Below are 16,530 nucleotides of genomic sequence, written 5' to 3'. Positions count from 1 at the left end.
CAATAGCCATGTGGGCAGCGCTGTGTCATATGCCATAGCTGTGCACAAGGTGTTTGAGTCTCAGCTCCAGACTTATTTGTTCATTAATTTTCGTCATCAGCGACTAGTCGACTTCGACTCGACTTTCATCACATAAAAGTCGACTTTAAAAAATCAGAAGTCGTTCAACCCCTAATGCCTCATCTCATTTAGTTCAGATAATAAAATCACAATGCAAGTAAAAAATAATCGGAAGCCAAAGGTTCAATGCAAGATCAAAAATGAAAGCTTCTGTTTACTCACCAGAGGAACAGCACTGAGCTGGATCAGTAAGTTTGTCTCCTCCAGTTCTCCGTACTGCATCTGATAAGTCTTATAAGGCGAATAAACACATGATACCAGCTCTGCCACCTTCAAGAGGTTACACTCACCTGAAACATACACATGAAGACAAGAAAATTAGAAAAAATAAAATCTCACTCATTCACAAAAAGCATATACAAAGACTGATGATTTTCATGTTTGTAATATTATTTAATAGTATTTATTGTTGGCCCTTAAAAAAATAATAATATTATATATATTTCCCAAAAAGACTCATGGCTGTATTAGATCAAATGGGTGCTTCTACTAAATACTGAGCATTTTTCAGTTTTTCTTTTTTAATAAATTTGCAAAAATGTCAACAATTCTGTGTTTTTCTGTCAATATGGGGTGCTGTGTGTACATTAATGAGGAAAAAAAATTAACTTAAATGATTTTAGCAAATGGCTGCAATATAACAAAGAGTGAAAAATTTAAGGGGGTCTGAATACTTTCCGTACCCACTGTATATATATATACTCATATTTTTTTTTTAATGTGTATTTATTTTTTATTATAAATTATCTTTTTTAATAAATATATAAGAAAATTATGCATATTTTTACTGAAAATATATTTTTAATAAAATAAATGTGAAAAAATAACTCATTACTGTAAATATGTACTCTTGCAATTATTCTCTACAACTTCAGTCATATAACAAATGTTTAGTATATTTTTTTGAATTACAGTAATGAGGAGAAAAAACATTACAGTAAACTACTGAGAATAGCAGGAATGTGCATTATAAATAATGTCTGAATCCATATCATATATATGTATATATCTATATCTATATATAAAATGGGTCATAGACAAGATGTCCCATTTTAGTATCGAATTAACAAAAGTGATTTTAAATACATATAAAGCATAATAAATGCAAATAAAGTGTCTAACGTTTCAAATAACTTTTGTGAAAATGTCAAATTGAGAGAAATAATTTTCCATCGTCTTTTAGCGTAACAGATATATTTATGTAAAAATGAAACTACAAACTTACTCTGACCTGTACTTACTAAGATATATAAAATATACAAAACAGAATAAGGGATAATAAATGTTATAAAATTTTACATGATTAAAACTTTTTGCTGAAAAATCTGTAAAAACCTTGCAGTTTGAAGGAGAGTGGCAAAGACTGGTAGAGATTTAAAATGACTATTAATTAGTTTTGGGGGCGGCACTGAGATACTTAAATAGAGTCTTTTAATGTCATCTAATGATTCTTGCTCTAAATATGCCTGACGGGTTTTTTGGCGAACACGCACCGAGCTGCGGCTGCATTGCTGCCTCCAGGCTGCGACTGAAGTTCGCCGCCGTCTGATGGAGCTCCAACAGCACATCCACACGACAATCGCCAGAGTAACGCTTCAGTGCCACAGCAATGCAGTCTGGGATAGTCGGCACCATCGCCCCCAACGTCTGGATCATCAGCACGGTGAGCACTTCACAGGGGTTTTTAAAGACCTGCACACACATGCACACACGTCTTAGTGTGTGTGACAGTAAGAGCATGAACGCTGTACTGCGGTGCGGATGAGAGTGTGTGTACCTGACTGCTCCACTGGAGCTGTGTGTGCCACGTAGACAGAAGTGTGTCGTAAAACTCAGAGAGCTGCTGCTTCAGAGGCGCGTCTGACTGACAGATGCTTTCCCACACACTCAACAGTTGTGCCTAAACACACACAAGTTTATTTATTTGGAATATTTTTATAATGCCACATCAGCAGCTAAGCTATTTTATGGTGGGAACAAAGGGACTAAAAAAGTTGGAAAAAAACTTGATAGCACTTTATTTTACAGTCCTGTTCATACTACTATGTACTTACATTGTAATTGCATATTATAACTGGGTACTAACCCTGAACCTAAACCTAACCTTATATTGCAAGTACTTTCTTAGGTACTTTCTTAAGCACACTGTAAGTACATGTACCATAAAATAGAGTGCAACCAAAAACATATTAAAACATTTAAGATTAATACAAGACGAAAATGCATTCAGGTGATACTTTTTTAAAAACAGCAATACATAAAACATAAAAACATCTCCAAACATAAAAATGTTGTAATTTTACCTTAAAACCTGTGCAGTACAGGTATAAAAATCTATTTCAAAGCCGTTTAAATATAGGTAATTTCATGATAACTCTAAAGCAATATATATATTTTTTTTTTAAAGTCTCAAATTAAAATGTTGTACCTTGTGGCATTTATAGTAGTAAGCCAGTAACTGCGGCATTCTGTCCATTTCGGTAAAAACTCGTACAAAAAGCTTTGCTTGTTCTGAAACAGATTATACAAATAAATATTAGCATTTTGATATGTGAAAGCATGTCATTCTGTAAGAAGATTTTTTTTTATTTTTGAAAGAAGTCTCTTATGCTCACCAATGTTGCATTATTTATTTGATCAAAAATAAAGTAAAAACTGTAATATTGTGAAATATTATTGCAATTTGAAACAACTGTTTTCTAAGTGAATTTATTTTAAAATTTAATTTATTCCTGTGATCAAAGCTGAATTTTCAGCATCATTATTCCTGTCACATGATCCTTTAGAAATCCTTCTAACATGCTGATTTGCTGCTCAAGAAACATTATTATTAATAGTTGTGCTGCTTCATATTTTTGTGGAAACTGTGATGCTTTTTCCAGGATTCTTTGATGAATAGAAAGTTCAAACAGCAGTTATGAAAAACAGGAATCTTTAATAACATTATACATGTTTTTACTGTCACTTTTGATCAATTTAATGCATCTTTGCTGAAGAAAAATATGAATTTCTTTCAAAACTAAAATCTTACTGACTCCAATTCTTTGATAAATGCGATGCCATTTAAAATGTATCTCTTTTACACATAAACCTGATGTATAACAGCACCTGTAGCCAGCGAGTTGAACGTGGAGACGATCTGTGTGCTGGTCAGAGCTTCCAGACGGTTCTTCAGAGCCTCCAGCTGAACACACTTCTCACTGTAGTCTGGTGTGTCCACCAGCATCGCCAAACTACCCTGCATGGCGGTCAGTTTACCACTGATCACAGCCACGTCCTGCAGACAAACACATATGAACATTTCAGACTGACATCCGCACTCGTGTGAAGTGCGTGAAGAGAAGACAGACGTGTCATACATCACCTGTGTCTTAAAAGTCTCCTCGATGTCGGCGCTGAGAGTGCTCCATTTATCAGCTTCCTGTAGCGCTTCTGCTGCTAACTGCATACGAGACTTCACCTGATCAATCTCCACCAACACCTGCCACACATCAATATAAAAAACAAACAACGGTCTACAGTACGCCATAAAAAGTTAACATTTGCATAAAGCAAAAATCAGCAGGGGCTGAACTATTAAATCTATATAACTATTACGATCTTTTTGCTGTGAAATCTTCAATGGTTTTTATAAAGTGAACAATAATAACTGTCATATTGCTAGTAATATTTCAAGATGAACACTTACTGGACTGGAGCAACTTGATTATCCATACATTATTTTTTAGAAATGCCATGTTGAAATTTGAGAATCAAATATGATCCATCAGGCTTTTGAGGAACATTTATCTGTTCATCTCTCAATCATCATTGTATTGGATTGCATTATTAGTTTTGAAACTACAGACCTTTTATCATAAAACTAAGCATTGAAATATTATCTTATTAAGACATCATTGGGAGTGATAGAGAGGCAACTGATATTTCTATGCATTTTATGGAAGTAGTAGTTTTTTTTCACATGCAATTTTTTTTTAGAATATTTTGTCTAAAGATTCAATAAATTGTTCAATTTAAAAAGAGTATTTCAGACATTACATGGTTAAAGTTGGACTTGTTTGCAAAATATTCTGAAATAATACTTCTACAATGTTTGTGCACTGTGTAAACAATGAGTGACGTATACGCGCGAGAGATCAGTTCACCCATTAACGTAAACTACGCCAGAGCGCGTACACACCTCAAGCATCGGATGCCGTGCGCGCGCTCAAGGCAGTTGGACATAGTGATGTATTAAAGGTAAAAAATGATATAAATACTGTTCGGTTTCTGGCACAAACCGATCGTTTCGTGTCTTAGGACATCAATGTGTCGTCACGAGCCGCAGGGTTTAATTTGGATTTGTCTGTGCATGTTTTTTTTACTCTCATAGATTTTGTTACCATTGCCATGCATTATACGACTGATAGACTGCAACGGCTGGAGTTAAAAATCTCCGTTTGTGTTCTACTGAAGAAACAAAGTCACCTACATCTTGGATGCCCTGGGGGTAAGCAGATAAACATCACATTTTCATTTTTGGGTGAACTATCCCTTTAAGCTAATAATAAAAAAAATAATGAAGTGAGATATTATAGAACAGCTGCACAGATCAAAAAGTGATGTGTGTGTGTATTTATTCTTACCTGCATAGACTGCACTGTGTCCTGTTCGAATTTCTTGATGTCCTCTTTAACCAGAATCATCTGATCCTTCAGGAAAGACGCCTCCTGTTTCAGAGCTTCGATATCTCTCAATACACGCGGCATATTCTGCAGGGCCTGACTGCTGCTCTCTGCACACACACACAGAAAGACAATCAGAGACAGACCAAACAGATATAAACTACCATTCAAAAGTTAAGAGATCAATACTTTTATTCAGCAGTGATGCGTTAAATTGATCATAAAATGACAGTAAAGACTAATGTTACAGAAATTTCCATTTCAAATGAATGTTGTTCTTTTAAACTTTCTATTCATCAAAGAATTCTGTAAAGTATCACAGTTTCCACAAAAATATGAAGCAGCACAGCTGTTTAACACTGATAATAATAAAAAATATTCTTGAGCAGCAAATCAGCATATTAGAATGATTTCTGAAGGATCATGTTACACTGAAGACTGGAGTAATGATGCTGAAAATTCAGCTTTGATCACAGGAATAAATTACGATTAAAAATATATTCACATAGAAAGCAGTTATTTTAAATGTTAATAATATTTCACAATATTACTCTTTTTACTGTATTTTGGATCAAATAAATGCAGCCTTGGTGAGAAAAAGAGACAAACGTTTATTACAGAATTTCTGAGAATGCAATGACATTCAGACATTTGAAAGACTGCTTCTCACCTTCTATAGAGTTATTGACCTCTTGAATGAACAGCTGCAGCTTCATGACTAGAGTAGAGGCGTGAGCGTCTGTTTTACCAGGTACATCTTTCTGAACCACTTTAAAAGCTCCATTCACCCAGCCCTTCACATCAAAATCATCTGCCAGGAACTTGGAGAAGTCCATTTTCACGCCTTTAGTAAGCCTACAGAGCCAGCTTCACCATCTCAAAGAGTCAAACCCATCTGCAGAGAATAAAAGCGACACGTTAAAAGTGTTTAGCGGTGCATATTTTGCTTTACTCAAATGAAATCTCTCCAGCAGACCTTCACCAATCTATTCCATAATTCTTGCCCACACCAGCCTTAGACACGAACATAAAATAAACAGCCCATGAGAAAGATATAATCATGACCACGAGATACAGCTCAAGCAGTGCGATCGCTTCCTCCAGCGTTACTTTAATAGAATAAAATTGATAAACAATTCCTGAGCGTAATGTTTTCAGTGTTTGCACTCTGCTTCCTGGTCGCGCTCGTCCTAATATGTACCGGCGGTGGAAAAATACGGCGAAGAAACATTCCGCTTTCGAAACGTTTACTAGATAAAACCCTTTTTAAAGAACCTAGTAAACTGGAACAATCGTGTATAGACGTCAGTTACTAATGTAGACAACTATTATTGTTGTTAATGTACATAAACACATGCATTACGCTGAAGTTATTAAAATAGCTTTCGTTTGAGTGACGTGGCTGTGTTGCATCTCATGTAGTTCGGGTGGGTGACAAATAAAATGGAAAAAAATAAAATAAAATACAATTGAACTTCTCATTATCAATTCATATGTATGTACTGTACATATAAGGGGATTAAAAAATTGTTGATTTTTTTTTTTTTTTTTTTTTTACTTGGGTTAAATTCAGTATTTGCTTGCATTCGTTGTGTGTACTTAAACGAGTATCATTAAAATAAAGGATGTAAGTTATTCACTTTTTAAATTTCGCATATAGAAATCTAGTGTTTAATCATGTCTAAATATTTATTCAAATGAAATTTTTAAAAATAGGTAAGCAGGTATGACCTGCAATATTCTAGATACATGTTAGTAAAGAGCCATACAGGTACCTAGTGGGTAAACAATGGCATTACAAATGAAAATGATTTTTTTCCGACCACAAAATGACTCTAATTTGCCTCTTTGCATTGGAATTTAAAACCCTTGCCTTTTCTCCATTTTATGCATAGTTAATAGATTACACTATTAAGCTACTTTGCCCATTGCCCATTATAGATCAACTACCATTATCTATAAAGGTGCAAAATGCATTTACTTACACATATTTGAGAATCGAGAATAAATGAGAATAAATTTCATGATATAATTAACATGTTTGGGAATTTTTCGAATACAAATAAATAAATAAAACATAAGCCTATATCAGTTATAGTGCTATTGTGGCTGCTGTGTACTCAAAAATAATGAGTGCATGACGCCCCTGAGTGAAGCTGTCGTCTATCCTACTTAAACTCATTCAAATATATTGTCAACTCTGGTTTGTTTGGAGAGCTCCGTGAACCACGTGACCACGAGATCAAAGCTTGTCGCTACTCTGTTTTTCAATGGCTCTGGCTTTAACTGAAGCGCTACATTTTACGATTTACGCCACATTAAGTGCACCAAAACGGTATTTATTGTTTGAATTTAGTATTAAAGCTTACAAAATTGGAAAGCTGAGACTTTGTTTCATATCACAAGCAGGGTTGTCACTTTGGCGTCAGATTTACATGTGCAGAGTGAGAGCGCGAGACAGAGCCTGGCAGCCAAATGTGTGAGAGTTGGCAACCCTGGTTAAATCCTGCAAGATCATCTCTTAAAATGGCATTAAAGATTATGAATGTGCTTTTTAAAGCATTTTCTTTATGTGTTCACTTATAAATCATATTCTCTATGCTTGTTTCTGAAAAAAGACAGACATGTTGAAGAAACGTTACTAATCCTAGTGTCATTTTGTAAGCCTAATCAATTTTTTAACCTTTTGTTGATCCCGTTGTTTTATTTTCATGCTTTTATTTAGTTACAATTTTCATATTTTTGTGTTAAGCATGTAATCCTTTTATTTTGCTTTGCTTTCCATTTAAATTTAGAAGGTCAGTTACTTAGTAGTGTGATTTTGGGCCCTGTTGTGGTCCATATTTTCAAAATGAACAAAGTATGCACTAGGTGAAATAAAATATAGTCTCTCAGCTTGTTTTTATTCATTTCGGTATGTTTTGATACTTCCTGTCCTTATCTTCCCCCAAGTTCCTGTAGCGCAACACTCCCAAAACCTCATCAGATAACCCATAGATGTTCATAAACATATCAAAAGACTCAACCATTTTCTGTTGAAGTGTTGATAACATCAGATTAGGTAATTTTAAGCCACAATTACATACATAAGCCGCTTTTCCACCGAATTTACCTTGAACAATTTGTCCCAGGAACTTTTTTTTCCCCCAGACCTGTTGCTATTTGTGTTTCTATCGCGGTCTAAACTCCCACCTAAACCTACCCGTCTCCACCGCCTGATCCCTAAACCCAACCATCTCCACCACTAAACCTACCCGTCTCCACCCCCTGACCCCTAAACCCACCCATCTCCACCCCTAAACCTACCCGTCTCCACCCCCTGACCCATAAACCCACCCATCTCCACCCCTAAACCTACCCGTCTCACCCCCTGACCCCTAAACCCACCCATCTCCACCCCCTAGATGTGGATCCAACCATGCCCCCTGGATCTTTGTTCTGCAGTGAGGGGCTACTGCCTGCGGACGGGGCGACGCAAGTCCGGTAATTCTGCAAACTGCAGCGTACTTGATAACGTCAGTCAGCTCGCCTTGGTTACTGCAATTTTCCTCACTGTATGTACAATAAGACGAAATATGATATCAAACACCACTGCCTCTTTTCGTTTTCATTTAAACATATTAATAGCCGCAGAAATGTAGTTCAGAGAACGTACATATATTACAATGAAACGAAATATTATATCAAACAGTATTGCCTTTTCATTTTCAATTTAACATATTAATAGATTAATAGAATAAAGACCAAAGATTATCTGTTAGATTTACCAAAAACATATTACATCTTATGTTAACCACTACAGAGACATCAGAGCCAGCAGCAATTGTCAGAAGGACTAGCCGAGTTGAAACATGAGCACTGAGCGCCCGCTGATCGCCTGGAGCTCACATCTCCGAAATCAGCGAAGCACATTTTCATAAGCGCTGACTTTATAAATAAACCACAGATTTTAGTTTTAAACAACTACATTCTCGCCTGAAATACTTTTAAAACTACACTTCATGCCACAATAACAGTAATATTTTGAAAATTATGCGAATATATGGTTGTTGAAATACAATGCTGCGTGAACTCAACCAGTCAACATGTTCAGCGCCCAAGTCACGCCCCCGAAAGTTCCGGACCTTTGAAAAAGTACATCCTCGCGAGCAGGGACTTTCTGAGGGGCACATTTTTACCGGAACTTTATTTAGATCCTGGTTCCTGCGGTGGAAACACGATGGGTGCTTCTCAAACGGAAGGCTGCATCCTACCGAGGCTGCATCCTTCCTAGCTCAGTCCTTCAGAGGCTTGTAGGCTAGAGTCCTCCTTGGCATTAAACGCTAGAATGAGACAGCCTAGTACAGGGATCCTCGAATCTGGCCCACGAGATCCACTTTCCTGCAGAGTTTAGCTCTAACCCTAATCAAACACACCTGAGCATGCTAATCAACTTAGTTTTAGAAAAATACTTTGCATTACAAATCTTTATATTATTTTGTTTTCTATTACTGCAATACAATGAATCACAGTCGTCTAGTCTCCCCATGGCTTAAATTATTGGCAGTTTAGCGTTTAGTAAGTAATTTACACCAAAACAAAAGATAACATCTATCCTTTCATGTCCGAAAACATTATTTTTTGTCTTACATTGCATAATAAATTCAGACAAGCTCAGTACTGACTCGTTTTTCATCAGTTTACTTTCATGAAATGGAATGGTACAAAGGATTGTGGGTGATTGAAGGTCGCGGAGGATACATCCCATGCATCCTTCAAATTCAGCTGAATGAAGGAGGCGAAACGAAGGCTGCCTTCCAAGGATCCTTCCGATTGAGATGGCCTTCAGCAACGTTTGATGACGTGGCAGCCGAGATATGCAGCCTTCGTAGGATGCAGCCTTCCGTTTGAGAAGCACCCACTGATTACCGGCCCAAAGTCCCTAGTTCCTGGGGAAAGTTCCTGCGGTGGAAACGGGGCTAAAGTATATAAAGGAAAATATTGTATTATGCATTCATGTTCTTAAAGGAATAGTTCACCTAATTATGAAAATTTACTCACTGTCCAAGATGTAGATGATTTTGTTTCTTCATTAGAACAGATTTGGCAACAAATTTAGCATTACATCACTTGCTCACCAATGGATCCTCTGCAGTGAATGGGTGCCGTCAGAATGAGAGTCCAAACAGCTGATAAAAACTTCACAATAATCCACACGACTCCAGTACATCAGTTAACATCCTGTGAAGTGAAATGCTGCGTGTTTATAAGAATAATATCTATCGATAATTTTGCTTTCTCCAGTGAAAAATTTACTTTATTGGTGTTTTGTGTGACAATTCAGATTGGAATAATGATAACAAAGTAAACAATAAGAAATTTAGTGAAAAAATTATCTAATCTGAATCAAAAGAGAAATTTGCACAGATCAAACAATGTTTACAAGACAAATCAGTCCAAATTGGTCCTAAACAAATATGTGGATATAGATTTTGATGTGAGAGGATAACAGGGGATGGACTTTTTTACTTGTGTGATATTTTTATTACCTGTTTGGACTCTCATTCTGATGGCACCCATTCACTGCACAGGATCTATTGCTGAGAAAGTGATGCTAAATGCTAAATTTCTTTAAACCTGTTCTGATGAAGAAACAAACTCATCTACATATTGGATGAACATAAAATACAATGGAACTCAATGGGTACCGAAATGGTTTGGTTAGCAACATTCTATAAAATATCTTCGTTTAGGTTCCACAGAAACTCATGCAGGTTTAAAACAACACAAGGGTTTGTAATTAATAACGATTATCATTTTTATCATTCTATCCCTTTAAGATACGTTTGACAAATAAAAATTTGTCTTGATAATGTGTTGGAATATTGCAATTCATTTACAAATTGCAAATATTCAATCACAAATAGAAAATCAATTCAATTTCAATATTCATTCAATATTTACAGCTTGTTCAATTGTGCATGAACACTGCAGATCCCATGTAAACCATCTGTTATTTTCATGTCTCAGTATCTGATTCTCAGATAAAAACCACAAACCCAAGCACATCATATCAAGTGATATTAAGTTCACTAAAGTGCTGGCACACTGGCACGACGCTTACTGAATACTGGCACCATCCATTTGCCATGTGTTTACTTACTTTGCGAGACTCATTTGTGAAGACATCTGTTACTTTGTAGGGCACGCTTGAAAGTAGGACGTCTGGGTAGCACTTATCATAAGGCAGCATTAGGTGTTGTCATCCATAGATGTTATTTAGGACAACCAATCAGATTGAACACCTCAGGGCCTCAGAAAGACTGATCAGATATCATCATTGCAAAACTGCTGTTAATCGGAAAGGCACTTGACTCAGTATGGAGAAAACAGCTCTTAATAAAAGCTCATTTTGCATGACCTTCTGCAAGAATGTGGGGTTAGAAGGCATAAAACATACAAACAAAACTAGCCATCACTAAAGCTCCCCCAAAGCCGCATGAATAAATATAGGCCTCAGTCTGATTCTCATCAAGGTAGGCATGGGTTTAAGAAGTGTGTAGTTTCACATTTAACCTCAACTTTAACTATCACATCAATGATAATAATATAAACCATACACTTGTACTTGTGTTTAAAACGGAACTATAGATTCACAACAATTATTTTAAAAGCTCGCTGCACAACTCTGTATATAGTTTTTGCATTAGCCAGTGCTTTTGACAGTGTATGTTGTTTCAAAGCAGGTTTTAATGTTTATATCTTTATAGGTCTATCTTCATGTCTTATTCGCATTTAGCACATTTTGCAACGATATAAACAATGAAGCCGTTGAGATTTGCTATGTTTTGATATGCTAGTTGACATATATCAACCTATACAAGTATATTGTATTATTAGATATGCGTCTATATCCAACTTTCTTTAAAGACTTGGAAGATAGTTGCATTTTGCGACGATATAAATATGTAAACAATGAAGCAGGTGAGATTTGCTAGTTGAGATGTCGCATATATGCAGTATGTGGATAAAGTTGGATATACTTAAATATCCAACTTTTTATACAAAATAATAGTTACATTTCATAATAAAAAATAATAAATCAGCCAGTTTAGGCTAGTATATATCGTGCAATTTACGCGAGTGTTTGTGGATAAAGTTAGACATAATATTAGACTATGCGCATGCATCCGTATGATCCGTTACACACTTGACAGATGTTCATAATTAAATTTAAAAATGAAGGAATCTGCTAAAACATGTTAACATAATTCAATATGGAGTTGTTTAGGCTTTCAAAGCAGTTAAAGCATCCAGCAGAAGTGTGATGTCGGTTGGTAAACGCCTGAAACGTGTCAGAGAATTTGCTGATCTGAATGCCAAAGTGTGAAAAGATTGGAGATGATGACAGAGATGCAATCTGATAAAAGATATGATGACTGATAGAGAGAGAGAGAGAGAGAGAGAGATGCGTAACTGAAGCGTTCTTTCATGTGCGTGTGAAACCAGAAACAACAACAGTCTGCGACTAGCTACAGGTAATATAAGCTTTCAATCAATTTTCTTATATTTGATTAGCACGTAACATGCTTTTATTTCTGCCAAGTGTGTTTGCTTAAGTTTTATTTGTAGTTTTCCTTAAGCAATTTGGTTTCATTTTTTTTTCTGTGGTTTCTTTTGTAATATCTCATGTACTTTCCATACTAATTAAGTTCATAGCACTAAAGTAAAAGAAATCCCATTCTCAGTAGAAGGTGAGAGTTTAGTAGCATGCAAATTTAGTTTTATGTTCACAGACTCTTTGTAAACAGAAATGATTTGGTGAATTGACAATCAGAATCTGACAGTCATCTCAGTGTCTAATAATGGCCTCAGATATGTTCTGTTCAATGCTTTGTTAAATTAATTATAATTTAAAATTCACAGTGAAGTAATGTTGTGTGGAAGCTGCAAGAATAAACGTGACTTTTTATTGAAATTATAGTCACTGTGCAAGCTTCAGAAAATCTCAAATCAACATCACAATTTATATTCTGTTTGTGTGTGTGTCAGAGGTGTAAAGTACAGGTGCATCTCAATAAATTAGAATGTCGTGGAAAAGTTCATTTATTTCAGTAATTCAACTCAAATTGTGAAACTTGTGTATTAAATAAATTCAATGCACACAGACTGAAGTAGTTTAAGTCTTTGGTTCTTTTAATTGTGAAATGTGTGTGTACACACACATAAGATCTGTCACTTTTTATTGATATATATTTGTTTATTTGTTACAGGGTAAAGAGAACATGCATTGCTCTTCTTTTATCCTCACATTGGTTTGTTTCTCTTATATTCTGGTGAATTGTATAACTTGGGGTAAGATTTTCTACTCACTATTTTATTGAATTATATATATATATATATATGTGTGTGTGTGTGTGTGTGTGTGTGTGTATATATATATATATATATATACAGTATATATGTATGTATATACAGAGCTGGGTAGATTACTTACAAATTGTAATCCGTTACTGATTCCAAATTACATGACTAACATAATCCATTACATTACACATTTCAGGTAATATTATCAGACTACTTTTAGATTACTTTTAGATTACCTTTTATCTAACTTGTTTATTATATTGATTTAAATAGAATAATCTTGTTCCATGTTAATAAAAAAAACATAAATATACAGTTCACCTATAAAAATGTGTTCAGGTGATCAGTATAGTCTGGAGTGTCTCAGTAATTATTTATCCAATATCACCTGCTCTCTGAACATCTCGGCTGAGTCTCTGGGCAATGAATCGTCCTACTGGCTGCATTTCAGCACTTATGAGTGAGAATACTGCACTGAATCACAATCACACGTCAGTCAAATCATGAACATACTACCAAGCAGTCGCGTGCATGCTTGCTTGTGGTAAATAACTCTGTTTTTGTGTAGCGAAAACCATGACTGCACACTGAAGATGGGAGAACAGTTGTTACTGTGCGAGTTGGATTTATCACCGCATGTGACTTTCACCGATGTGGACAGCTACAGGATCTCCCTCTATTCCGGTTACCATGGCAACAACTTCTCCGTCGTACTAGATGCTGACTTCATGCCTAGTAAACACAGTAAGAGCAAGTAGCTACATGCATTTCAGAGGCACATGAGACCACAGTTCTGCTCACTGATGTTTGTTTGTGTACCTACTTAACCATATTTTGGGGACAAATTTGTACCCAAAAGTGAGCTAAACCTGACAAAATCTCCAAAAACCTCCCTTTGGGGACGTCCTCATTTGTAAAACTGGTATAAAAATAAAGTAAACAAACTTTAAAAAGTTTTTTAAAATTGTAAAAATGCAGAAAGTTTCCTGTAAGGGGTAGGTTTAGGTGTAGGGCAATAGAATATACAGTTTGTACAGTATAAAAACCATTACGCCTATGGAATGTCCCCATTTAGATAGCTAAGTAAATGTGTGTGTGTGTGTGTGTGTGTGTGTTGTAGTTCGTCCAGTCCCTCCGTCGAACCTGTCGCTGCTCTGGGAGAAAGACAGGGCTCTTTTCCAGTGGCAGAGCGGATATGACGCAGACAGACTCCTCGTATCCCACTTACAGTACCAGCTCAGCATTTACAGTCAACACAAGGTGTGCGCTCGCTTTAAAAGTATTGATGTTGAAATTTTGGTCAAACTATTTCAGTGTTTCTGGTGCTATTGTACATGATTCACCAGCACATGTTATATATATATACTGCCATTCAAAAGCTTGGGATCAGTAAGATTTTTAATATTTTTTAAAGAAGTTTCTTATGCTTATCAAGGCTGCATCTATTTGATCAAAAATACAGAAAAAATTTAATTTTGTGAAATATTATTGCAATTTAAAATAAGAGTTTTCTATTTTAATATACTTTAAAATATAATTTATTCCTGTGATGCAAAGCTAAATTTTCAGCATCATTACTCCAGTCTTCAGTGTCACATGATCCTTCAGAAATCACTCTAATATGCTGATTTATAATTAATGTTGGAAACAGCTGTGCTGCTTAATATTTTTTGGGACCTGTAATACTTTTTTTAGGATTCTTTGACAAATAAAAAGTTAAAAAGAACAGTGTTTATTCAAAATAGAAATGTTGTGTTACAATATACACTACTATTCAAAAGCTTGGAGTCAGTAAATTTTTTCTTTTTTTTTTTTTTTTTTTTAAGAAATTAATACTTTTATTCAGCAAGGATGTGTTAAATGGATAAAAATTGGTAGTAAAGACTTATATTGTTAGAAAAGATTTCTATTTTGCATTAATTCTGTTCTTTTCAACGTTTTATTAATCAAAGAATCAAATAAAGTATCACAGGTTCCAAAAAATATTAAGCAGCACAACAGTTTCAACACTGATAATAAATCAGCATATTAGAATGATTTCTGAAGGATCATGTGACACTGAAGACTGGAGTAATGATGCTGAAAATTCAGCACTGCATCACAGAAATAAATTATATTTTAAAGTATATTTGTAATTCTTACAACTTTTGTTGTTGTTGTTGTTGTTCTTTCTTTCGTTTTTGGCTGAACTGTTTCTTTGAAATCAACGTGAAACCACTTTATTAAAATGTTCCTGGTCATGTGCACAATTCACAAATGCTTGTTATTAAAAGAGTAGTATTTATAGTCATCAAATTCTTTTTCTCACGCTGATTTGTTTTTCTGATCTAATTTTGCTACATGTCTACGTGTATAGACACAACCACACAAGTTTGTTCCTCTTCTGAAATTACTTATTAAAAATTAATAGACATATTTAAAACAGTTACTTTGTGTCACATTACAGAAGTGAAACAGTATGTGAACATCATTTCACATTACATGGCTTTAACAATGATGAGACTTTCTATTAATTTCGATTAACACCTCTTTCTCACAAGTGTTTGTTTTACACCATGGGAGTAGTACGCAATACGTAGTACGAGTAGCACCCAGTTTCATGGTCAAGCTACACATGTTTTGCACCTGTTGACCTCATTTGTCACTCATTTCTGAGGTTCCTCTTTGAAACTGCTTTTAAGTGACAGATGTTTGTGTTTCAGCTGTATGAGGTAGAAGCTGTTGACCAGAAGATGTATGTGGATGAGTCTAGATTTGAGCCTCACACAAATTACACAGTACGCGTGAGATCGCGGCCAGATCAAGTGGATTACAACGGCATGTGGAGTCTGTGGGCCCCTGCGTTACACTGGAGATCAGGGGACATTCACAGTGAGTCAGTTCACAGAACACTCAAACAACTGCAAAGAAACTGTTAAAGGGATAGTTCACCCAAAAATGAAACTTCTGTCATTAATTACTCACCCTCATGTCGTTCCAAACCCGTAAGACCTTCGTTCATCTTCGGAACACAAATTAAGATATTTTTGATGGAATCTGAGAGCTTTCTGACACTCCCATAGACAGCAAGGGTACTACCACGATCAACGCACAGAAACGTAGCAAGGACATCGGTAAAATAGTCCATGTGACATCAGGGGTTCAACCGTAAATTTACGAAGCTACGAGAATACTTTTTGTGCGCAAAGAAAACAATAATAACATAATTTATTCAACGTTTCTTCTCCCCGAGTTACCGAGTACTCCAGAACGTAATCAGCTTTGTTTACGTTCAGGATAAAGCGCGCGCATGCTGAACGTAAACAATGCTGATTACATTCTGGGGTACTCTCCAAAATGGCGAAAGACGGTAACTCGGGGAGAAGAATTGTTGAATAAATTGTTATTTTTGTTTTCTTTG

The 16,530-nt window shown here is 35.5% G+C and overlaps 2 protein-coding genes across 4 annotated transcripts in view; one reads left to right on the top strand and one right to left on the bottom strand.

Annotated features, from left to right (window-relative positions):
* Positions 1-6,179, bottom strand: part of LOC107747870 (conserved oligomeric Golgi complex subunit 7-like) — an 11,931-nt gene extending 5,752 nt beyond the window's left edge. For all 3 annotated transcript variants that reach the window (XM_016562487.1, XM_016562489.1, XM_016562490.1), the window contains exons 1-9: positions 5,761-6,179; positions 5,455-5,679; positions 4,746-4,894; positions 3,485-3,601; positions 3,229-3,397; positions 2,549-2,631; positions 1,898-2,020; positions 1,614-1,812; positions 283-410 (exon numbers count right to left, since the gene is read on the bottom strand). In XM_016562487.1, coding sequence (XP_016417973.1) covers positions 283-410; positions 1,614-1,812; positions 1,898-2,020; positions 2,549-2,631; positions 3,229-3,397; positions 3,485-3,601; positions 4,746-4,894; positions 5,455-5,620 — 1,134 coding nt within the window. In that variant the 5' untranslated portion in view covers positions 5,621-5,679; positions 5,761-6,179. The remainder of the gene's footprint in view (positions 1-282; positions 411-1,613; positions 1,813-1,897; positions 2,021-2,548; positions 2,632-3,228; positions 3,398-3,484; positions 3,602-4,745; positions 4,895-5,454; positions 5,680-5,760) is intronic.
* A 6,083-nt stretch (positions 6,180-12,262) lies between these two features.
* LOC107747866 (interleukin-9 receptor-like) overlaps positions 12,263-16,530 on the top strand; it is a 7,622-nt gene continuing 3,354 nt past the window's right edge. The window contains exons 1-6 of the mRNA XM_016562483.1: positions 12,263-12,301; positions 13,037-13,118; positions 13,470-13,590; positions 13,699-13,874; positions 14,251-14,390; positions 15,833-16,001. Coding sequence (XP_016417969.1) covers positions 13,049-13,118; positions 13,470-13,590; positions 13,699-13,874; positions 14,251-14,390; positions 15,833-16,001 — 676 coding nt within the window. The 5' untranslated portion in view covers positions 12,263-12,301; positions 13,037-13,048. The remainder of the gene's footprint in view (positions 12,302-13,036; positions 13,119-13,469; positions 13,591-13,698; positions 13,875-14,250; positions 14,391-15,832; positions 16,002-16,530) is intronic.

Source organism: Sinocyclocheilus rhinocerous, unplaced genomic scaffold, assembly GCF_001515625.1.
Source record: "Sinocyclocheilus rhinocerous isolate Xijiao unplaced genomic scaffold, SAMN03320098_v1.1 scaffold799, whole genome shotgun sequence".
Classification (NCBI taxonomy): Eukaryota; Metazoa; Chordata; class Actinopteri; order Cypriniformes; family Cyprinidae; genus Sinocyclocheilus; species Sinocyclocheilus rhinocerous.
The sequence above is the reverse complement of the archived record's forward strand: the minus strand, read 5'-3'. Positions and strand labels throughout refer to the sequence as shown.